Consider the following 24,130-nt stretch of genomic DNA (forward strand, 5'->3'; position numbering starts at 1 on the left):
TCCAAGTAATATACATATAAAACAGCCGTTAAACTGTCATAAAATCCTTCAACGCAATAGAAAATTATTGAACTTATGACTTGCGATCCTTGTCCCGTGAATTCTTTAGTTTTATAGCTAAATAATTCTCCATCCCAACTGATAAAACTGGGGCAGTGACCTTACCTTGTTGGTGAAAATTCTTATACTAGGAAAGTGGGACTTTCAAGCTTGGATATGGCTGTCCTACACTTCAAATATAAAGAACATGATTTCCAGAACCTTCCATGGCAGAATGAAGTTAAACATATAAATTATTTTACTTACCTTGGCTTATTAAAAAGACATATTTAAGAACCCTAGATTGATATAAGGGTGGCTGTTTGAAGGTTAGGAGAGATATTGAAAGAGAATTACTAGAATATTTATTTTTTAAGTTAAAATGAAGAAGAATATCAGCTAATCTTGATCTTATAAGGTTCCTCTTTGGACGAATCTTGTTGATCATTTTGGACAACAATTTGGTCAAGTAGGTGATGCATCTACTTGGCCATGTTAAGCTGGTAAAATAGACCAATTAGGTGATGCACCTGCTTGGTCTTTTAATTTGATCCATACATTCTATGTAGGTGATGCACTTGGTAGCATAATAAAGTCAAGCAAGCATCTCACTTATTTTATTCCATTTCCAACTCTTAATTCCATATACACTTGGTCACTTAGATATTTAAACTAAAATACTACCTTACTAGCTCAAGTGTAAACACTTTATACCAAGTTAACTTAGTCATATACGTGTTTGGAAAGTACAGGTTATTACACAATCCTGACCCAGTTTCCATTATAAAGGGAGATGGAAATTTTATGAGGTGTATCACCGACCCGTTGTGGCGCCAACGTATCCCGTTGAGGGAGGAATAAGGTCAAACGTAGTTCCCCTTTTGGAAATAAAAAAATAAAAAAATGTAGTAAGAAAATGACCAAGGCCGACAAGGCAGGCTATATATCTCATTTTTGAGAATTCATGTCAGACATAGTTCAATACAAGGATATAAAAAAAGGGCATAAGTAGTTACAAGAAAATTATACGATTACAAGGAAAGTGATGAGGGAAAAACTAATCTTCAAACATGGTATCTCTTGACATCATCTGATTTGATTGGTTTTGGCCACTCCTAACCATCCATCTCTGATAGGATCAAGGCACCTCTAGATAACACTTTACGAACCATATATGTCGTAGCAAATTTGGTGCAAATTTCCCCTTATACTCATCTTGATGGGGGAAGATGCGTTTGAGGACCAATTGTCCTTCTTGAAATGTTCGAGAGCTAACTTGTTTGTTGAAAGCACGAATCCTTCTCTGTTGATATAATTGGCCATGAAAAACATCAGTCATCCTCTTTTCATCAATTAAGGCTAAGTGTTCAATACGATTACGAACCCAATCAACATTGCTCAGTTCAACTTCTTGAAGGATCCTCAATGAAGGTATTGCAACTTCAGCAGGTATCATTCCTATTGTTCCATATACTAGCAAGTATGGAGTTGCTTCAATTGATGTTCTAACGGTTGTTCGGTATTCTAACAAAAAATATGTTAACATCTCATGCCAACCTCTGTGATTATCAATAATCTTTCTCAAGATCCATTTGATGTTCTTATTGGCAGCTTCTATGGCTCCATGCATTTGAGGATGATAAGCAGTCAAATTTCAGTGAGAAATATTGAATTGCTCACATATCTCCTTCATCAAATGACTGTTGAGGTTTGCACCATTGTATGTAATAATGGAATCAGGTAGTCCAAATTGACATATGAAGTTGTTATGAACAAAATCAGCTACTACCTTCTTCGTCACAGATTTATAAGAAGTTGCTTCCACGCACTTTGTGTAGTAATCAATGGCAACCAAAATTAATCTATGTCCATTAGAGGTGGGTGGCTCAATTGGGCTAATGACATCCATGCCCCAGGCCACAAATGGCCAAGGAGATTCCATAGCATTAAGTTTATGAGGGGGTACTCGGATAAAATTACCATGTACTTAACATTTATGACACTTTTTCACAAATCTAGAACAATCGTGCTCGATAGTCATTCAAAAATAACTAGCTCGAAGGATCTTCTTTGCCAAGGTAAGCCCATTCATATGAGGTCCACAGACTCTAACATGTACCTTTTCGAGAAGTCTTGTAGCTTCCATGGAATCTACGCAACTGAGGAGTCCTAAATCCGGAGTCCTCCTATAAAGGAATTCCCCACTTGGAAAGAAATTGTTAGCCAATCGACATATTGCCTTCTTTTTATTGGATGTCACATCTTGTTGATAAATTCTTGTCTCCATGTACTTCTTTATATCATCATACCAAGGATTTCCATCTTGTTCCGCTTCGACATGCGAACAATGAGCGGGTTGTTCCTTTAAATCTTCGACGTAATTCTGATCCAGATGCTTGATCATAGAGGAATCATGGCAAGAGCGTCGGCAAATTCGCTTTAAAACCTTGGAGTGTGCATAAACCCTATCTTTCGAAATATTTTGCAAAATCTTTGCACCAGTTGTACATATGGTACAATCTTTGGATTCTTCACGGCCCATTCCCCTTGAACCTATTGAATTAACAAGTTTGAATCTCCAATTACCAGCAACTCTTAGGCATTCATGTCAATAGCTAAAATTATTCCAAGAACGTAAGCCTCATACTCAACCAAATTGTTAGTGTAATTAAATCGAAGTTTAGCAGACACGGGGTAATGTTGACCGGATTCTAATATAAGAACCGCTCCAATTCCAGCTCTATTATAATTCACCTCTCCATCAAAGAATACTCTCCAACAAGGATATGACTCATAAATTATTTCTCCTATGAACAACACATCATCAGGGAAGTATGTTTTGAACGGTTCATATTCTTTGTCGATCAGATTTTCTGCAACATGATCTACTAGGGCTTGTCCTTTTACCGCTTTCTGAGTAACATACATAATGTCAAACTCGCTTAGAAGCATTTTCCATTCAGTAGTTTTTGTTCCAATTGGCATAGCTTTCTGTAAAATATACTTCAATGGATCCATCTTGGAAATAAGATATCTAGTATATGAAGACAAATAATTCTTCAGCTTTTGGGCGACCCAAGTCAAAGCATATAATGCTCTTTCCATTTGAGTGTATCGAGCCTCATATGGAGTAAAATTCTTTCTATGATAGTAGATCGCATGTTCCTTCTTTCTCGTTTCATCATGTTGTCCTAATACACACCCGAATACATTCTCTGACACGGACAAGTATAGTAACAATGGACTTCCTTCATGCGGAGGTACCAATATTGGTGGATTTGTCAAATAATCTTTGATAGTATCGAAAGATTTTTAACACTCTTCGGTTCACAGCGTCAGTGCATCTTTTTTCAACAACTTAAAGATAGGCTCGCAAACCACCGTGGATTGAGCTATGAATCGACTGATATAGTTCAATTTCCAAGGAAACTCATAACTTTTTTCTTAGCCTTTAGAGGTGGTAAATCCTGAATCTCCTTGCCTTTGGTAGGATTAAGCTCAATGCCTCTTCTACTGACTGTGAAACCCAATAATTTACCAGTTGGTACTCCAAACGAACATTTAGCGGGATTCAACTTCAAGTTATACTGATGCAACTGATCAAAGAACTTTCTTACCCGGTAATGATAAACACCCCAAAGTCTAATGAAAGTTGTCTTTTCAGCATCTTTTTCATCTATCACAATATGATGATAACCTACAAACAAATCCACAAATGATTGCATTTCATGCTTAGAACAGTTGTTGATGAGAATGTGGGCATTCGGTAATGGGAAATTGTCTTTGGACCTAGCTTTATTTAGTTCTCTCTAATAAACACGTATTCTAATTTTACCATCTTTCTTAGGCATCGAAACAATATTGGCTAACCAAGTTGGATACTTAGTAACCTTCACAACTATGGCTTGAATATGTTGTGTAACTTCTTCTTTGATTCCCAAACTCAAATCTGGCTTAAAATTCTGAGTTTTCTACTTTACCCGACTGAAATCTGGATTGATCAGCAACTTGTGAGAAACAATATTTGTTCTCTATCCGGGCATATCATCATGGGACCAACCAAATACATAGATACACTGCTTGAGTAAATTGATGAGCTCTTCTTTCTGAGTTTCTATGAGATGGACACTGATCCTGGTTTCTTTAACACTTTCTTCATCTCCAAGGTTCACGGTCTCAGTCTCCTCTAAATTCGGCTTCTCTTGATTCTCAAAATGTTTCAATTCTTCTGCGAGGTGTTGTGAAACCATGGTCTCTTCATCATATTCCTCGAACTCATCATCATCTATCTCATTTTGCTCACTTAGCTTATGACATGACATGATATTGGCATGTTTTAAGTTATTTTTACTCAAATAATAAATAAGCCATGTCAGATTAAAAAAATCACAAATTAGTAAGTTGTAAAGAAATAGATTTAAAAAATATAGGAGGCGTTCATTTAGATTAAAAGAAAGTAAAAACTTTGGCCATGACCAAAGGCCAATCTGCCTTTTGAAACATCACGAGGGAAATTAAAGCTTAAAAGGGTAAGCCAACATAAAGGGTGGGTCATAGGCTTCATTCAGACTACCATCAATTTAGAAATAAGTAAAATAGATATGTCTTTGTCTACCAAGACAAGTGAGGAACCAGGAGTTGTGTGGATTTGAAATTAGGCACTTGCTCCTCATGTTTGGCATCTTGAAGGACTGATGTCTCAATCATCTCCTCAAGCACAACATCAAATTCTTCAAAAAGATTCCTGATTACCTTCCTGAGGCCATCATCATGGTCATATTCTTGCATGGGAAAACACCGGTATAAGTGAGGTACCGGTTTTGCTAATTCCCAATCAACCACCTTGTTACTCGAAGCTTCCGTCGCATCATCTGCTATTGGGATGTATCCTAAGACAAACTTTGAACCTTTTACGAAAATTAGAATAGACTTGGTGATAGCTTGCAAATATTTTCCCAACCCAAAACCAGGTTCAAATCCATTTCTCAACATCAAAGTGGCTATCATCTTGTAAACGGAAGGCTTAGGAGGATGTGAGGCCAAATCATCACTGGTAGTATTCACTGTCTCTAATATATTGAAGTCAGAACCTCTAGACACATCGAATGTCTTCCTTCACCATGAATTACTACTTCGTAATCGTTCCACACAAACTTCGTCAACTGGTGAAAGGTAGACTGTACGGCCCCAGCAATGTGGATCCAAGGTGTGTTGAGTAAAAGATTGTAGCTAGTGGTAATGTCCATCACCTGGAAGTCGAGAATGAAATCTACAAGTCCTACTTCAATACCCAAACTAACAACGCCTAATGTTTTTCTTTGACCCCCGTCGAAAGCTCTCACATTGACTTGGTTCTAACGAATCTTCCCAAGATCAAAATTCAATTGCTTGAGAGTCAACAATGGTCAGATATTATGACCAGATCTGCCATCTATGATGGCCTCCGATGACTTTGCTTACTATGGTTACGAGATTATTACTGTTCATCCCCACTGAAAAATGAGTCTCATTCAAAGCCTTTAACAAAGCATGCATGTGTTGTTGTGAACTCATCAATAATGCCCACACAGAAATTTGAGCATGTGTCTTCTCCAAATGTTTCATGATGAAATAATATTTAAGCACCATTCTTCACCAAAACTCATTGGCTTCAGCTTCACTGATCGGCTTTTTCTGGTAGTCTCTCTTGTGACCCCCTTGAGCCAATTCTTCCGGTGTATAACATCTACCAAATTTAGTAATAACATGGGCGGTAACGATCTCGATCATGAACTCTATCTTGGTAAGGCCTTCTTTTGGCACTGAAGTAAAAGTTTCATGAGGTTCCATTATCACAAAAAACAAACAATGACCTTGCTATCTAAGCACACCATCTCCACCTTGGGAGTAAATCTATAAAAACTCTTCTAAACATCCTTCATTCTAAAAACAACTTCAAAGGCTAACATATCAAGTCACAAAAGACCAAACAATACCAGAATCTAATAAAGCATGAAAACACATACCAGTAGCAACATTAGGAGTCCACTCTTGCTCATTTCTAGCTTGGAGGACATAGAACCTATTCTTCGTTTGAGCGTTCTCATCTGGGCCACTAGTGGCAATTTGCTTACCCTCCCGCCCCTTAGCCTTTATCACCGGATAATCTCTCATTTTGTGCCCACTTTTTCCACAACCATCCGTGCTGGTTAGGCACTTACCATGTTGATTCCTTCCACACCGGTGCAAGTAGGCTTAGGTAATGGAGACCCACTACCCTTTTCTTTGTTAAACCTAGGGGTATTGGAAAAATCTTAGCCGAAATATCTTTGTTTGACCCTAGGTCGACCTTGTTCCTCTGACTTTGCATTAGAAAAGTTCCCATCATCCGTCCTAGCTATTTTCGCCTCCCTATTGTTTTCCTTAAGTTTTGACTCCTCAATTTGTTTGGCATAAAGCATAAGACATGAGATATCCATATCACAAACAAGTATTCACGTTCGACATTCTTTTTCTACTACATCGGACACTCCCATCATGAACTTATTCATCCTAGCCCTTGAATCTATCACTAAAATTGGAGTATACTTGGATAGTTGGGTAAATTTCAAAACATACTTATCGATACTCATGCTACCTTGCTTAAGTTTAATGAACTCTGGCATTTTAGCCTCCTTCAACTCAAGGGGAAACAACCTATCAAGAAATACCTTTTTGAACACTTCCCACTCTATGGGACCCGCTCCTACCAGTCTACTCTCCTTCCAAAGATCATACCATATTTGAGAAACACCTTAAAGTTGATAAGAGGCCAACTCCGCTTTCTCTACCGAAGTCACCCCCATGATATCAAGCACTTTATAAATCTCATCTATAAACTCCTTAGGATCCTCTTCCACCTTGGAGCCATAAAACACTAGAAGGTTCATCCTTACAAAATCCCTAACTCTTAAAGTTATGGAATTCACATTAGGGTTCACCGGAACAATCACTTCCCTATTGACTTGAGCCGTCACGACTTGAGCCAAAATTTGGATAGCTGACCTAAACTCCGCATGAGTCAGATTATCCCCTATAGGGTCAATTGGAGCTTGGGGAGGATCTTGAAGAGGAACCTTGTTTTCCACATTGCCTTCCTCATCCCTCCTAGCATTTTCCCTTGTATTAGCCATACCCTAAAACCCATAGGGAAGATTATGAAAAAGACCTAATAGAGCCAAACTTGATGGCACAACTTAGAGAATGAAGAAGTGAAGTTTCCTAAACATCCAATGGCCTCTTATTCATAAATGTGGCGTGCTTCACATTTCTGAACAAGACTCTACTAGATGTGGTTTGAGACAATCCTAGAACCATTCTAAATCTTGTGCTCTGATTACAAAGTTTGTCAAGACCCAAGGCTACACCCTAGATGTAACATGGCGTACTTGACCCCGAAGGGGTCTCATACAAGCCCTTAGCATATCATAACACAAGATAATAGAAAAGTGCGGCAATTTTAAAATATTTTCCATAGAATCAAAGTCTTTATAAAAGCAAAGTGGAAGTCTTACTACACTTGTCTCAAACCATCTAATTCAACTTTGAATTACTCTTGGGTCATGCAACATCCCTCAAAATGAAGTAGGATAAAGGAGAGCCTCACATGTGTCCTGTGCATTAATAACTTGTTAAAATAATGAAGAATTGCCTTTTTAGTCAGTTTTAAAGAGTTTGGAAGTCAAACGTCAAGGGGCGACCAAGACGTTAGGAAACTAGTGTTTTACGTGTTGGTGTGTTCTAGTATGTTGTTCATGTTTTTATGTGTTGTATGGAGTTTAAAATCAGTGGAGGTGACCCTAGTGTCTTAATAAATGATTTTAGGGTCAAAACGTTCAAGTAAGACTCCCCGGGACCACCCTAAGGGTCCCCGAGGAGGACCCCAACCCTTGGCCAAGCAAGCTGCCAAGGCAGCTTGAAGTTATTCTTGGAGAGAGTGGCTCTGCGTCGCGGACCTGTTCCACCAATGGCCAAAAAGTGGCTCCATGTCGCGGAGACACCGCAGACTCTACTGTCTCGAATTTAATTTCCAGAAAACTTGGGGGAACACCTCCGCGTCTCGAACTTGTTTCTCGATGAAATCTGCAAAAATAAAACTTAAGTTGCACTTGTTTAAAAAGGTCAAACTAAAAGAGGGGTAGTTTGGGTACTTTGGGTTATTATTATTTTAAGTGTTTTTAAGTATTTTAAAGGTATTAAAACATTTAAGAGGTGTTTTTGAATTCATTCTTCCAAAATCAAAACCACAAAGTTCTTTCTCTCTCTAAAGTTCTCTCTAGTTCAAGGAACAAAAAGGTGGAGAGCCAGGGTTTCAATTGAGGCTTCCCTTCCACCAAATTTCGTTGAGATTTCATCAATAGAGGTATGGTGGCTCTTCATCTAGGACTCATCTTCATCCTAGAGTCAATTTCAAAGGATTTTACCATGTTTTCAAAAAGTGACTAAAAGGTTGTTTTTGAATTCTATCAAGGGTTCTTGCAAAAAAATGATTTGAAACGTTTAAGTATGGATTAATTGATGTTTGTTTGTGGTTTTTCAATAAAATACTCCATGAACCCCTGTCTTCTACAAAACCCTAAAATTTGCTATGAAGTGGGTCTATTTCTATAAATTCAAAGTTGATGGAATTATTTGTAAAGTGAATGGTATTGATATCTCTTGTGTTGTTTAATGTTTATTTATGATTAATTGTTGATAATGGATGAATTAAGGGTGGTAAGCCTTATGGGTGAAGTATTGGTGATTTTGCCTATGGCTTTGGCTTATGGTGAGAAGGCTTGAACTCTCTTTATTGAATTGATTGTTGTTGGAAGGTCGGATACACCTTTGGTGGAAGTGTTATATCTTATTCTTGTGTGGTATTATTGTGAATTGTAGTCATGAAGGCATTGGTGAAGTTGTTGTATAATGTGGGAATATTGCATTATTGTGAATTGAGGCCACGACGGGCATTATATGAGTGTTATTACATTGTTGTATTATTATACACATATGAGGCTATATGTAAAGTCCTATATGAAGCTATATGTAAAGTTTTTGTGAAGCTATAATGTTAAGATGTTCTAATGGTGTTTATGTGATATTGTATAAAGTGTTATTATGTTAATGTGAAAGCATGCTTCTCTTTAAATGGTCATATGTTGTGATGATGTACTATGATGAGTCTCTATAAGATGATGTTGTAGCTCATATGCTAGACTTGAGTATCTTGTCTTGTGTCATTAAAGCTTGATTATGTATATGAGTATATGAATATTTGGTTGGGCTATGACTTAGTAATGAAGATCTTCCTATAAATTCTAAAAGAGGAATTCTAGGCCAAGACTTGAATTGGTAAGACTTAAGCATAGTGCATTTTCATGAGTATAGCTTTCCTAAGAAAATGTATAACCTTGAAGGATGGGCCTTAGGGTGATGTTCCCTTCTTGAGTGAAATGATAGACTTAGATATGAATGGAGCCGGAACGACATGAGAATCTTTATCTAAGAAAGTCAAGTGAGCTATCCTTATGAACCTAGATTGGCTATGACTAAGAAATGGGGCCTTTGTTGGGAAGAGGTACTATGAGGTGGTTGAACTAGAAAAGGAACCCTCTCTAGTACATATGTGATTGAATACTCTATGGAAACCAAGGCTAAGCATCGAGTGGATGTGGTTAGGATGGTGGCCTAGTTGAGCATGAGATTAGGCACAATGAACATCCTTGGACATCTCTTAAACCATGTGCCAACATGGGTTGCTTTCAGTTCTACCCTTGGCAAGTAGGACAACCTCCACAGAGTAGGATAGACTCAAGATTCCATACCTTGCTAGTATAGTCTTTTCGGTTAAGGCCTATTTCCATCATATGGGATGTGCACTCTAATATTGGATAGGTTCTAGAACGTGTAGGTAATAGTATGTGATGCTATCTACACATGGCACGAGTTGGCTTAGAAGATACTGAAGTGAGTTCCCTAAGCCTTAGGGCTATTATGTGATTGTCCCCTATACGTTTGTGTGTCTCCTAAATGGTTTTATAAAGAATGTTGACTTAGTATGTTATAATGTAATGATAAAACCCTTGTCTATGGTAACTTTTAGGAACACTTAGGTGTATATGAAGAGGTTGTATTGGCGGTCACTTCATTATTCACTTAAGTGTGGCTTAGGGTGACTTGTGATAGAGGCTTAAATATTAATGAAGGACTTACTTTTCTATCTTTTTTTAAGTAATGTACACTTGTGTTAATTGAGTTGTAAATGATGTGAATATGGACTTATTTGTGAATGGTGACTTGAAATGTGGGTTTATGCTTGTCATTGTAAAGGTTTGTTAAAAAAGGTCTTAAAAGCATACATTCCTTGTAAATGTCCGTTGTGCTTGTTTTCTTGCATGGTCATCATACTTAGTACTTATTGTACTAATTCCATATTTCTCTATTGTTACAAGTGTAGGTGGTTGAAAGTGAAGAGATCTTTTGAGGAAGCTTGTGATATTGACTATTCTCAAGAAGCTTGGTTTGTCCTCATATATTCGAGGACATAGTTGTTACCTTTCTAGTATTTGCACTTAGACATTGTATAAGACTTATATTTTATTGTAAAGGTTCGTGCCCCTAAGATGTTCTATTCGTGTCTAAGATGGTACATGAGACTTCGAAATTCTACTTCGTTACGTTTGAAAGATTTTATGAGTATTATGAATTTGTTTTAAAAACTGCTTAAATTCCTTACGGTTTTTATTACCGAATGCGATGAATGAATGGTAAGAGGCTTGTATTAGACCTCCGAGAGGTCGAGTACGCATGTTACGACTTGGGGGTGCTCTCGGGTCGTTACAAACTTGGTATCAGAGCATAAGGTCTTGGAAATTGTCCCTTAGGATTCAAAGTCTCATATGCCACATCTAGTAGACTCTTGTTCATCAGTGTGAATCGCGACACATCTATGAGCGAGAGGCTATAGGACGGTAGAAGTTTCACTTCTTTCATTAATCTTGATGTCGTGCCTTAGAGTTTTGCCTATGAGTATCTTTCCTAATCCGTCTCTTGAGTTTATAGGATATGAATACGCTGGCTAATCCTAGGAAAGTGGAAGAGGAGAATGTGGATGGGGGAGTTTCTCCACAAGGTCTTCAAGGTGACCAATTCCCCATAGGCAATCAAGATAATGAGCTTCCGGTGGGTCCCCCGGCCATGACTAATGAAGAGATTAGGGCGGCTTTTCTAACTCTAGCTCAAGCCACGACAACTCAAGCAAATAGAGATGTGGGGCCTAGGGTGAATGCTAATGAGAGTACGGCTGCCTCAAGGTTGAGAGACTTCGTGAGGATGAATCCTTCGATATTTTTGGGCTCTAGAATTGGAGAAGATCCCCAAGGATTCTTGGATGAGATTTACAAAATTGTGGATGCTATGGGAGTATCTTCTAGAGAGAAAGCAGAATTGGCTTCATACCAATTGAAGGAGGTGGCCCAAATTTGGTACACACAATGGAAGGAAAATAGGCCGGAGGAAGCGGTTCCTATAGAATGGGAGAAGTTTAAGGAAGCATTCTTGGGTAAATACTTTCCCCTAGAGAAGAGGGAGTGCAAAATTGAGGAGTTCATTAATCTTAGGCAAGGTAATATGAGTGTGGATGAGTATGCTTTGAAGTTCTCTATGTTGTCTAGGTATGCTCCATCTTTGGTGTCTAACTCTAGAGAGGAGATGAGTAGGTTTGTTACCGGTGTATCCGACTTGGTGAAAGAAAAGTGTCGTACGGCAATGCTCCATGGTGACATGAACATCTCTAGGCTTGTTGTGTATGCTCAATCTATTGAGGAGTCCAAGATGACTAGGGTGAGGAAAGATTTAAAAATGGGTAGGTATGAGGATCAAGGACAACCTAGGTTTAAGAAGAGGGCTCCAAATCAAGATTTTTCAAGTGCTCCTAAGGTTAATCATGAAGGAGGTGCTGGTTCTCAAATTTCTAAGCCTACTTATTCCACTTGTGGAAAGAAGCATTTTGGGAAGTGTCTATCCGACACTAGTGGTTGCTATGGTTGTGGGAAAAATGATCACAAGGTGAGAGATTGTCCTAATATTGTGGCTAAAGGAAGGAATGCTAGGCAAGCTCCTCATAGTGGTCCTAGTGTTGATGGTCAAGCAAGGAATCATTTCTATGCTCTCCAAGCTAACAAGGAAGCAAATCCGGATGAAGGTGCCGGTAAGTCATAATTTCTAGTTTTGTGTTGGTTTAGATGGGTTTCTCCTAAGTGGGGGATGGTTTGTTGAATGATGAGTTGAGGTGAGTTTGGATATTCTTGTCTCCTTCTTCTGTTCCTAATCGAGTTTGAGTCATAGAATTGTAGAAGCATGATGCATGGTTTTTGGAGTCTTGTGAAAAAAAATGAGTTTCTATATTTCTCCTTATAATGATGCATGCTTTAAATTGAGTTCTTGATTTAAATGAGAAAATCAGTGTCATGATCGTTGTTCTCCTTATATGCATAAATTGGTGAGTTCTTAAAAGTTGTTAGAGTTGATTAGTTGAGCATGCTGAAGTGTATTCTTGATGTAGCATGATTGTGTTTTAATAAGATAATTGCATATTGTGTTCTTTGATGTTGTTATGAGCATGAGGTGCTATGGAGAAGGAAATTCCTCCAAATAAATGAGAAATGGAAAAAAATAAAATAAAACAAATTTGAGGCATGTTAGGTCGTAGGTGTGATTCCTACTTCCATAAATTTGAATGAAGTTGTGTTGTAATGGCTTGTTATGTGGAGTTGATGTTTCCTCCTTGATGAGTTCTTTCATATTGATATTGTATGATTGTTGTGGGCTGCTAGTCTTGAGTTATTACCCTTAATGTTTTAAAGTGTCATTCGAGAACGAATGTTCCTAAGTGGGGGATATTGTAACAGCCCTCAAAATGAAGTAGGATAAAGTAGGGCCTCACATGGGTCCTATGCATTAATAATTTGTTAAAATAATGAATAATAGCCTTTTTAGTCAGTTTTAAAGAGTTTGGAAGTCAAACGTCAAGGGATGACCAAGACGTTCGGAAACTAGTCTTTTACGTGTTAGTGTGTTCTAGTATGTTGTTCATGTTTTTATGTGTTGTATGGAGTCTAAAATCAGTGGAGGTGACCCTAGTGGCTTAATAAATATTTTTAGGGTCAAAACGTTCGGGTACGAATCCCCGGGACCACCCTAAGGGTCCCTGAGGAGGACCCCAACCCTTGGCCAAGAAAGCTGCCAAGGCAGATTGAAGTTGTTCTTGGAGGGACTGGCTCCGTGTCACGGACCGGCTCCACCAATGGCCACAAATGGCTCCGCGTCGTGGAGACACTACGGACTCTACTGTCTCGAATTTAATTTCTAGAAAACTTGTGGGAACACCTCCCAGTCGCGAACTTGTTTCCCAACGAAATCTGTGAAAATAAAACTCAAGTTCGACTTGTTTAAAAAGTTCCAACTAAGTGAGGGGTAGTTTAATATTATTTTATGTGTTTTTAAGTATTTTAAAGGTATTAAAACATTTAAGAGGTGTTTTTGAATTCATTCTTCCAAATCAAAACCACAAAGTTCTTTCTCTCGCTAAAGTTCTCTCAAGTTCAATGAAGAAGAAGGTGGAGAGCTAGGGTTTCAATTGACGGTTCCCTTCCACCAAATTTCGTTGAGATTTCATCAATTGAGGTATGGTAGGTCTTCATCTAGGACTCATCTTCTTCCTACAGTCAATTTCAAAGGATTTTACCATGTTTTCAAAAAGTGACTAAAAGGTTGTTTTTGAATTCTATCAAGGGTTCTTGCATGAAAATGAGTTGAAACGTTGAAGTATGGATTAATTGATGTTTGTATGTGGTTTTTGAATGAAATACTACATGAACCCTTGTCTTCTACATAACCCTAAAATTTGCTATGAAGTGGGTCTATTTCTATAAATTCAAAGTTGATGGAATTATGTGTAAAGTGAATGGTATTGATATCTCTTGTGTTATTTAATGTTTATTTATGATTAATTGTTGATAATGGATGAATTAAGGGTGGTAAGCCTTATGGGTGAAGTATTGGTGATTTTGGCTATGGCTTTGGATTATGGTAAGAAGGCTTCAACTCTCTTTATTGAATTGATTGTTGTTGGTAGGTTGGATACACCTTTGGTGGAAGTGTTATATCTTATTTTTGTGTGGTATTATTGTGAATTGTAGCCATGAAGGAATTGGTGAAGTTGTTGTATAATGTGGGAATATTGCATTATTGTGAATTGAGGCCACGAAGGGCATTATATGAGTGTTATTACATTGTTGTATTATTATACACATATCAGGCTATATGTAAAGTTCTATATGAAGCTATACGTAAAGATTGTGTGAAGCTATAATGTTAAGATGTTCTAATCGTATTAATGTGATATTGTATTAAGTGTTATTATGCTAATGTGAAAGCATGCTTCTCTTGAAATGGTGAAAGGTGGTGATGATGAGTCTCTATAAGATGATGTTGTAGCACATATGATAGACTTGAGTATCTTGTCTTGTGTCATGAAAGCTTGATTATGTATATGAGTATATGAATGTTAGGTTGGACTATGACTTAGTAATGGAGATCTTCCTATAAATGCTAAAAGAGGAATTCTAGGCTAAGTCTTGAATTGGTAAGACTTAAGCATAGTGCCTTTTCATGAATCTAGCTTTCCTAAGGAAATGTATAACCTTGAAGGATGGGCCTTAGGGTGATGTTCCCTTCTTGAGTGAAATGATAGACTTAGTTATGGATGGAGCTAGAATGGCATGAGAATCCTTATCTATGAAAGTCAAGCGAGCTATTCTTATGAACCTAGATTGGCTATGACTAAGAAATGGGGCCTTTCTTGGGAAGAGGTGCTATGAGTTGGTTGAACTAGAAAAGGAACCCTCTCTAGTACATATGTGATTGAATACTCTATGGAAACCAAGGCTAAGCACCGAGTGGATGTGGTTAGGATGGTGGCCTAGTTGAGCATGAGATTAGGCACAATGAACATCCTTGGACATCTCATAAACCATGTGCCAACATGGGTTGCTTTCAGTTCTACCCTTGGCAAGTAGGACAACCTCCACGGAGTAGGATAGACTCCAGATTCCATACCTTGCTAGTATGGTCTTTGTCGGTTAAGGCCTATTTCCATCATATGGGATGTGCACTCTAATATTGGATAAGTTCTAGAACGTGTAGGAAGTAGTATGGGATGCTATCTGCACATGGCACGAGTTGGCTTAGAAGATACTAAGGTGAGTTCCCTAAGCCTTAGGGCTATTATGTGATTGTCCCCTATACGTTTGTGTGTCTCCTAAATGGTTTTATAAAGAATGTTGACTTAGTATGTTATAATGTAATGATAAAACCCTTGTCTATGGTAACTTTTATGAACACTTAGGTGTATATGAAGAGGTTGTATAGGCGGTCACTTCATTATTCACTTAAGTGTGGCTTAGGGTGACTTGAGATAGAGGCTTAAATATTAATGAAGGACTTACTTTTCTATCTTTTTTTAAGTAATGTACACTTGTGTTAATTGAGTTGTAAATGATGTGAATATGGACTTATTTGTGAATGGTGACTTGAAATGTGGGTTTATGCTTGTGGTTGTAAAGGTTTGTGAAAGAAGGTCTTAAAAGCATGCATTCCTTGTAAATATCCGTTGTGCATGTTTTCTTGCATGTTCATCATACTTAGTACTTATTGTACTAATACCATATTTCTCTATTGTTACAAGTGTAGGTGGTGGAAAGTGAAGAGATCTTTTGAGGAAGCTTGGGATATTGACTCTTCTCAAGAAGCTTGGTATGTCCTCATATATGCGAGGACATAGTTGTTACCTTTCTAGTATTTGCACTTAGACATTGTATAAGACTTATATTTTTTTGTACAGGGCCGTGCCCCTAAGATGTTCTATCCGTGTCTAAGATGGTACAAGAGACTTAGAAATTCTACTTCGTTACATTTGAAAGATTTTATGAGTATTATGAATTTGTTTTAAAAAGTTTTTAAATTCCTTACGTTTTTTATTACCGAATGCGATGAATGAATGCTAAGAGGATTGTATTAGACCTCCAAGAGGTCGAGTACGCATGTTACGACTTGGGGGTGCTCTCGGGTGATTACAGGTCACAACCCATACAATAGTCTCAAGACATGAAAATAAAATACATAAAGGAAAAATGATCAAATCCTCGATGCTATGAGGATTCACCAAGTCTTCAACTCCTTACACTTCTAGAAACCTATCTTCAAGAATGGAACTCAAAATTGCCGAACCCTACATTTGATGAGAATGTAGGCAAGAATATGAGTTAGTACAAAAGTACAAATTCTGACAGCTAGAATTACATCATAAGATCATAACATAATGGTTGGCCAACATAATACATAAGCATAAGAGGCAATAATATCATCATAAGCATAATCTCCACCATAGATATAATATGAGCATAAGTCAACATAAGCCAAAATCCAATAACATAGGAGATACCACATATTCATGAGCTTAGTGTATACTCAAATCCTCATAACATAAGATAAACTTCATAAGTAACCTTCGATTCATACTAATGTAATGCATAGATGAGACCCCATAATCCCACTAGGCTAAGTACCACTTTTAGGCCATCACATTTCTTTATCATCTTTTGATCTCATCATTAGCTTACTTCTCATAGACAAGGGAATCTCTCACATTTAGTCACACATAACAAGGAAGGCTACTATACCACAATCCTATCTAAACATACATCATATAAGAGAACATTCTCTAGGTAACCCTATGTCATACTTGTGCAATGCATGAATAATACCTCATAATCCTATCCATATTAAGTACAACTTTAGGTCCTCATACTCATACTTCTTGGTTAGGGATTAGTCCCTCTTTTAAGACATCGGAACACTATGAAAAACTTCATTAAGCATATCTTAGTTCCTTATTAGATTAAACCCCATGAGATACTTCATTGAGTATGTCTAAGTTCATTATTATCTTGAACACTATGAGATACCTTTTCAAGTATGTCTTAGTTCATTTTACGCTTGAACACTATGAGATGCCTCTCTAAGTATGTCTTAGTTCATCTTGCTTGTTAACTCTATGAGTTACTTCTTAAAGAACGTCTTAGTTCGTTAATGTTTTTGAATAATTGTAGATACCTTTTCAAGTATGTCTTAGTTCATTGGAAAAGGAGATTGTTACTAGAAACCACGACTTTTTTATATGAAGGCTTCCATCTCATGAGACCTACTTTTGGGAAAACCCGAACTCTACAATGTGAGAGTTCCTCCTTTACTTTGGATGCCCAGACTAAACTAGGTGTGAAAATCCTCTCTTCTTAGAGACCCGGACCTGACTATGTGTTAACTTCCTTCTCATTGTCAATATCCATCAGGGACAAACGTAAACCCCTTAGACTAATTATTAAGCATTGCTTAACTCATGACTCATGGAGGAATGTCTTTCACAACCAATCCATGTTTCGAGTGATTCCATCACTTTATGCATTCAAACATTCATAAAGTAGATTGTATGGGTAAAGTCCTTCCACAATAATGATAGCTACTAGTCTACCATTCTCATATAGGCTTCACTCTCAAAGCCACTGCAAGCATAATTCAACATAATAGCTTCCCTCTCAAAGCCCTAGAATTCTACCTTAATGATTACAACCCTCACTCTAAAAGCTTGACTTATTACAATCATCATTCATACCTTGATTTCAAGGCATTCTAATCACATGCTTCATTATTAAGTGATTCTAGTTATAAATCATCATAAAGTTTCAACTTCAAGCCTTACTAGTCATGATCCATCACATATATCATAATCTAGTTCAATTCATGTCTACTTGCTTTTAGTCTTGAACAATTATTATAGACATCATCAATTTTAGAAGATCATCTCTAAGTCTTCAATTTCCCTCTTTAAGGCACAAACCCACATTACTTCAATTTCATCAATTAAACTAGGTTTAGCCATGGAAAACACATAATATCATTATTCAATACTAAATCAATCATAAACAAGTACTCTCCACTCAATTAGAATCATACTCAACTTAACCCATAATATTGAAAGGAACCTAACTTGAATTGGGGATTTCATCTTCAAAATTGGGGGATATCTAGGGGCGTCCATAGATGGAAGAATCCATGGATGAATAAGCTAACATACCTTGGATACGAAGCCCTCAAAAAGCATGGAAGATTGGTGGAATTTTGGCCAAGATTGATTCTCTTCTTCTTCTTCTTGAGTTTTCTAGAGAGAGGATTTTTGAGTAGATGAACTTTGGGATCTTTTGGGGTTTCCGAAATAGTGACTTAATTGTGGTGGGTAAAGGCTTAAAATAGTTTATATAGGTGTACTAAGACCATACAAAATGACCTCACTTTATAACCACCGAATAAGGAATTTCCTAAAAAGTCCCTCACTAGGCAGCATGGTCCTAAGCACCACGACTAGGCTCACGAGCCGTGGTCAAGACCACTGGCCGTGGTCCTACTTGTGGTCCATGGTCCAGTAGCCATGGCATGAGGGCTTGGATCCTATAAGTTGAAGGCACCTTCACGGCCACTCTCATGAGCCGTCTAAGCCTTCACGAGCCGTAAAGTGGCTCATGTGGTGGAGGTCAACTTGGCTCCTATAATGAATTGAATGATGTGTATGTCATTTAAGCCAATTCATTATCACCAAAATGCTAGATAGGACTCAAAAAGTTTGACAATTACAAAATGAAGAACTTAAAAGCAATCTCATGAAGGGGATGATAACAAGTTTTAAACTGCCGTTGGTCCTTCTTCAAGTCTAGTTCTCTTGGCGGCACTGACTTCTTACCATATGTAGTATCTATTTGTCCATAAATGATCTTTTACTAGCCGATCCCCTTCTTCATACCCGACCGTTCTCTATGGACTGGATTTCGAGCTCCATGCTATCATCTAACTCGGATATGCATTGTCTTGCTTTTCGTAGCTCTTGCTTTAGCTGGGCTATGACTTTGGCATCATCTGAATGTCGATGTTGATGAGCCAACTCATTTTTCTCATACTTCTCTTCAAGTCGGTGGAGTCGAACCTGATGTTTAGCACCAACATCTGTGAATGATGAGGGACATTTGGACCGAGTTCGATGTTTCCAACAAGGTTCTTCTTCAACCATTCTTTGCACTCATCAGAACATCCAAGTTGAAATCTATTTGGCACCGGCTCACCCACCACTCATCAAGTTTCCGATACTCAAAGTACCTTTGCAGAAAAAGTGACTTTGCCATTCTCATGATCCGTTGCAAATATTCTCATGTCTACAGTTTAGGGATGCTCTTGTTTTCCCCCTAATTTCCTAAGGACTCGAGCGGGATCATAAGGTCGAGTCCCTCTCAATCCGGGGAATATCAAGAAAGGGATCCCTTTACCTCGTGTCACGACTTCTCTTGTTACCATACTTTCAATTGACCATTGCACATTTTATTCTCTTAATCCCCGAAGTCTTGGATACCAGGATTTCCCCCCCCCCCCCCTCCCCCTTTCTATGGAAATGGTTAAGGTGTAACCACCAACTAGGAAATGAAAGTTTGTTTGTTCAAATTTTGGGATCTGGTTCTTGTGAATCATGGGCTTTAAGCAAGTGTATCAGGTTGCATCCTTGAAAGAAACGGTGACTGCTTTGACACTTATCTAAAGCCCTGTAAATGTTGGCAAGAATTATGGGCGCCAAAGTGTAGTACTTGATTGCCGATCCATAGTCTACCCCATTAAAAATGGCATGAGTGACCATTACTACACTTGGATGGATAATGTAGTTTGGGCTTTAAGGGAATACCATTGTCCCATATAAGCATATAGTAAAAGCAAAAGGTCGTGCTTCCTTCCAAGTTACCTCCGAAACAAAATTCTTCTTTTAACCATTCAAAAGCCCTTGCACGCCCAAATCAACGATAAATCTTTTGTAGTTGAATGTTTGGTCCGGAAAGCTAATCCATCCATTCGACTTTGACAAGTGAGAGTTCTTTTTTGATTCTGTCAAAATCATATATCTGAGGAATACCAAGATCGCTATGAAGCTTCTTTTTCCTTTTGTTGCTCATGCCTATGTTCTCGTAACTGGCAAGAAATTTTTCAATGGTCGAAGTCATTTCTAGATCCCCAAAACGGAATACCATGTTTTTACAGTCCCAAAATTGCACCATCATTCCAATCAAATCAGGCCAAGCCTCCATTTCCATCAGTGATGGGATATAGCCTGTATGCTTTTGGACCTCTTTCTTGTCTTCGCTGTTCATGAACTTCTACCACACTAGCAGATAAGGGTGAGGTAGAGTTACCGTTCGAATTCTTAAGGGTTTGTACACTGATCCATTATTCAAAAAAGAAAAGAAAAAGGTAAGTCACCCTACCCCCAATGGATAATGGATTTGTTGAAAATGACATACACATCATTCAATTGAACACATAAGCATGATTGTCCTTTTATTGACCATGGGTCAAATAGACATAATGTGGGCTTCTAATGGGCCCAACACGCCTTGGATGTTGAGTCATCTTAGTTCAAATGTGCTAAATTGAGGGATTCGGGTTTCGCTCTACACTAGTTGACTAAGAGTGGATTTTAAAAGACCGGGGCCCAAGCGGACAACTTAGGTTGGAACTAAGACAACCATTGGACGCATGACGTACTAATAAATTGTCGGTCATTCCGAAAAAGGTTAAGTATAAAAAAGATTGGTTTTGGTTTCGCAAAACCGTTCTTTAATATACTGTATTTATGTCGTGGTGACGGAAATTCCATGAATGCAAATGAAAATTAGTATCATCATAAATTAAACATATAAAGCACAAATAAATTAAATATCATAAAATCAAATTATTAGTCAAATAAGCAATCAAGTTTAATGGTCAAAACCCAATCAATTCGCCATGAGAGTCGCCATTTCAATTATGTCGTAATTTTACTATCTTTAGAAAAACCACGATTTGAAATGTTCAAAGTATAAAACAATTTAAGAAAAATACTTTAAAAAGAGTTGCCACTTAATTTTTTAAAGAAACTAAGAAAACTTAATTGAAAAAGGCCTTAACAGATTAAGTCTATATAAATTCAGAGAAATGGGGGTAAGAGGTTCTTATCTCTACTTTAAGAAGGTACTAGCACATAACGTAGCCTCTAACATGCGGTTATCCAACGACTTGTCTAAAATATTTTGACTACTTTTTAGGAAAATGATTTAACATAAAAAATGATTTACAATATTCGATTAAATTTGACAAAATAGTCAAACAAAGAACATTCTTTAATTTTTGAGAAAAAGGGACCTTATTTGAAACATTTGAATTGAATTACAAGTGATTAGAATTTTGACAAAACTATATTAATTAAAATTTATTTGAATCATTTTAGAAATAATAATATAAACCAATTTGGTCATGAAAACTATTTTAAATTAATTGAAAAATAAAAAGATTTTCCTAATTTATATTCAATTAAAAATACAAGAGCTGATAAAAAAATAAAATTTATTAAAATAAACTAACATAAAGAATATAGTTCATCTTTTGGGGATTTTAATTAAATTAAACCAAATCAAATAAAGGGTCAGAGTTATACAAATCACAAATAAACAAATAAGTATAAGTCAAATAACTAAAGAAATAATAGACTTAGGCCCAACTCTAGTTGCTAAAATTGACTTGGGCTTCAGCCCAAATTAAACCTCAAGAACTGATGCAATTGGGCCTCGTTGCCCATTATTTAGTCTGCTAAAAAAATTTGGATTTTGACCCATTTGTTGTGTATATCAACGTATATATGCATTTTCCACCTATATTTTTGCTTCTATTTCTCTTGTTTCAGCTTCCTTTTTACTGCACGATAACTTCCTTTGACGAGGGAGACATGAAACAATTGAAGAATATGCAAGGGAGAGTCCAAAATGGACTCAAATGGATTATATGCACCAAAAGAAAAGAAAAGAAATTAGCATCTATGAAGGGGCAGACAAACGCATGTGAATGTAATCGCGTATGAAGGGAACATGACTAAATTTCACACTGCATCAATGTTTCAAATCAATAGCTTTAACATACTTAGTTGGAAACCTTCAAGGCAACTTGAAATTTGGACACACGATTGCTTGGTTAAGACTTCTATGTATAAAGCTTAATTAAAGATAAAGAGGCAAGACAAATAGACAAGAACCCTTTATAGTACTATGGTTTATCAATGAGGTCTTCCAATCATATTTCAAATATGCCAAAAGAAGGGTCAAACTAATAGTTTCAAGCCCGCTAAAACCTAACAAGTATTCATATTTCGATAAGAAATTTAAACATGAACCCAAGTCATGCTTAGATTAAGTAAATCACACTAATACTTACCGCTAGATTTTAACACATTGAATTGAAATAGGCATCTTTCAATAGTAACAAATGTAGACGGAGAAGTCAAGAAATAACCTCAAGAAGTAGGCAGTGATTAACATATGCTAAATTGCTAACATAGAACAAAATAATACCAATAAACAAGCTCAAACTTCAACACATGAGAAATAGAATTGCTTTTATGTTTGTTCATATTTAAAAAATTGTGTTCACCTCTTGTTAGATCTAATGAATTTAACATGCATGACTATGTTAGATCTAGAATAAATGGAATCTATATACAACAATTGAACATAGAAAATCATTTCTAAAATATTTAATAGTAATAAGGATTCCTTTTACTATGATCAGATACACAAAAAACTTCATAGACCATCAGAAGAATTTATATACAACGATTGATCATACAAAATCATTTTTGAAAACTCAACAACTTCAAAAAAAATTAGTGAAAATCAGTACCTCATTGAGATTGAATAGAAAATTCTAATTTCTACATCTAGAAATTCAATAAAGGAATACCTCAAGATTTTCTTTCATCTCTTGAAGGGAAGAGACTTGTTGTTTTTGTAAGAACACAATATGTTGTCAAAAATATACACCACACAAATGTTTTGTCTAAAATAAATATAGTATATGGGTCCCATGGAGAAATGTATATTCACTTTCACTTCAAAATTGTTTTTTTATATATATTTATTTCAAGAAATTTATTTTAGATAGATAACTTTTCTCTCTTGAAAATAGTTTCTACTTAATAAAACTCAAATTTCTTGAATATAGAGTCTTAATTTTGACAATCATTCAACTTAACTTTGAATATATTTATTACATTGACCATCTTACTTAAATTGGTTATTTAACATCTAATTATCATAGATTCTTCAACAACATTTATTTAACAAATATTTTATGATCAACATAATCTATAGATTTATCTCTATTTTTTCCGTACTTAGTATATGAAAATAATTAGACGTAATTTTTATTATTCAAAAACTAAAGGATCATGGTGATATTTCACTAATCCTCTGTTAGATAAGTTAATTATTTCCCGAAATACTAAAATCAATTAATCATATGAAAATAAATGAAATAGCGATAACAAGTGATAACATAACTTTCATATAAGTATATAAATGTGGAAAATATCAATTACAAGAAGAGTGAGTAGAAGTTAAATATAACTTTTTAATTACACTATTTGAAATGATACAAGACTAAAAAGTAAAATATAAAGCTTATAGCTGATCATGGTCAACATTTGGTAGACAACTTCATGTTGGTGATTTGATGTTTCAATAAATTTGTAATATATTTTAAGATTTATTTGCATATTTGTGTAAGGATTTAAGGGATTGTGAAAACATAAATAATCTAAACATTCATAAATTCTATCAATTATTCATGATTGTAGAACTACATGATTTTCACATATATATAAATATAGTAATTCAATAAAGAATACATACCAGGATCATCCATAGTGTTCTTCGAGAATCTTCATTTGAATTAAGCGGAAGTCATTTCTTTATTGTTCTTCAAAGGTTGTTTCTCTCTCTTGCATTACACTTTATGAATAGCTTTGATGGATAAGACTATAACTTTTTGGTAGAGAGAGGACCCTTTTAATCTTAAGATTTTTTAACATTATTCCCACTTTCCATCATTGTGAGTTGTGAAGATGTTGGGTAGTTTTAAA

General features: G+C 36.4%; 2 protein-coding genes across 2 annotated transcripts; one reads left to right on the top strand and one right to left on the bottom strand.

Annotated features, from left to right (window-relative positions):
* Positions 1-1,177: 1,177 nt before the first annotated feature.
* Positions 1,178-1,669, bottom strand: LOC125823352 (uncharacterized). Its single transcript, XM_049502740.1, has one exon. The coding sequence runs from the start codon at positions 1,667-1,669 to the stop codon at positions 1,178-1,180; it is 492 nt and encodes a 163-aa protein (XP_049358697.1).
* Positions 1,670-11,103: 9,434 nt separating this feature from the next.
* Positions 11,104-12,258, top strand: LOC125823359 (uncharacterized). The gene is made up of 2 exons (XM_049502746.1): positions 11,104-11,681; positions 11,907-12,258. Exons 1-2 carry the CDS (start codon positions 11,104-11,106, stop codon positions 12,256-12,258), a joined length of 930 nt encoding a protein of 309 aa, XP_049358703.1.
* The last annotated feature ends 11,872 nt before the right edge of the window (positions 12,259-24,130 follow it).

The sequence above is a fragment of the Solanum verrucosum genome, unplaced genomic scaffold (assembly GCF_900185275.1).
Source record: "Solanum verrucosum unplaced genomic scaffold, falcon-dt-bn FXZP01000300.1, whole genome shotgun sequence".
Classification (NCBI taxonomy): Eukaryota; Viridiplantae; Streptophyta; class Magnoliopsida; order Solanales; family Solanaceae; genus Solanum; species Solanum verrucosum.

What these genes read in the sequence shown, in the direction of transcription:
- LOC125823352 (XM_049502740.1), bottom strand. Translation starts at nt 1,669, where the DNA reads ATGCATGGAGCCATAGAAGCTGCCAATAAGAACATCAAATGGATCTTG.
- LOC125823359 (XM_049502746.1), top strand. Translation starts at nt 11,104, where the DNA reads ATGAATACGCTGGCTAATCCTAGGAAAGTGGAAGAGGAGAATGTGGAT. An exon ending in GGTAATATGAGTGTGGATGA is followed by an intron (nt 11,682 to 11,906) that starts GTATGCTTTGAA and finishes AAAAATGGGTAG; the next exon opens with GTATGAGGATCAAGGACAAC.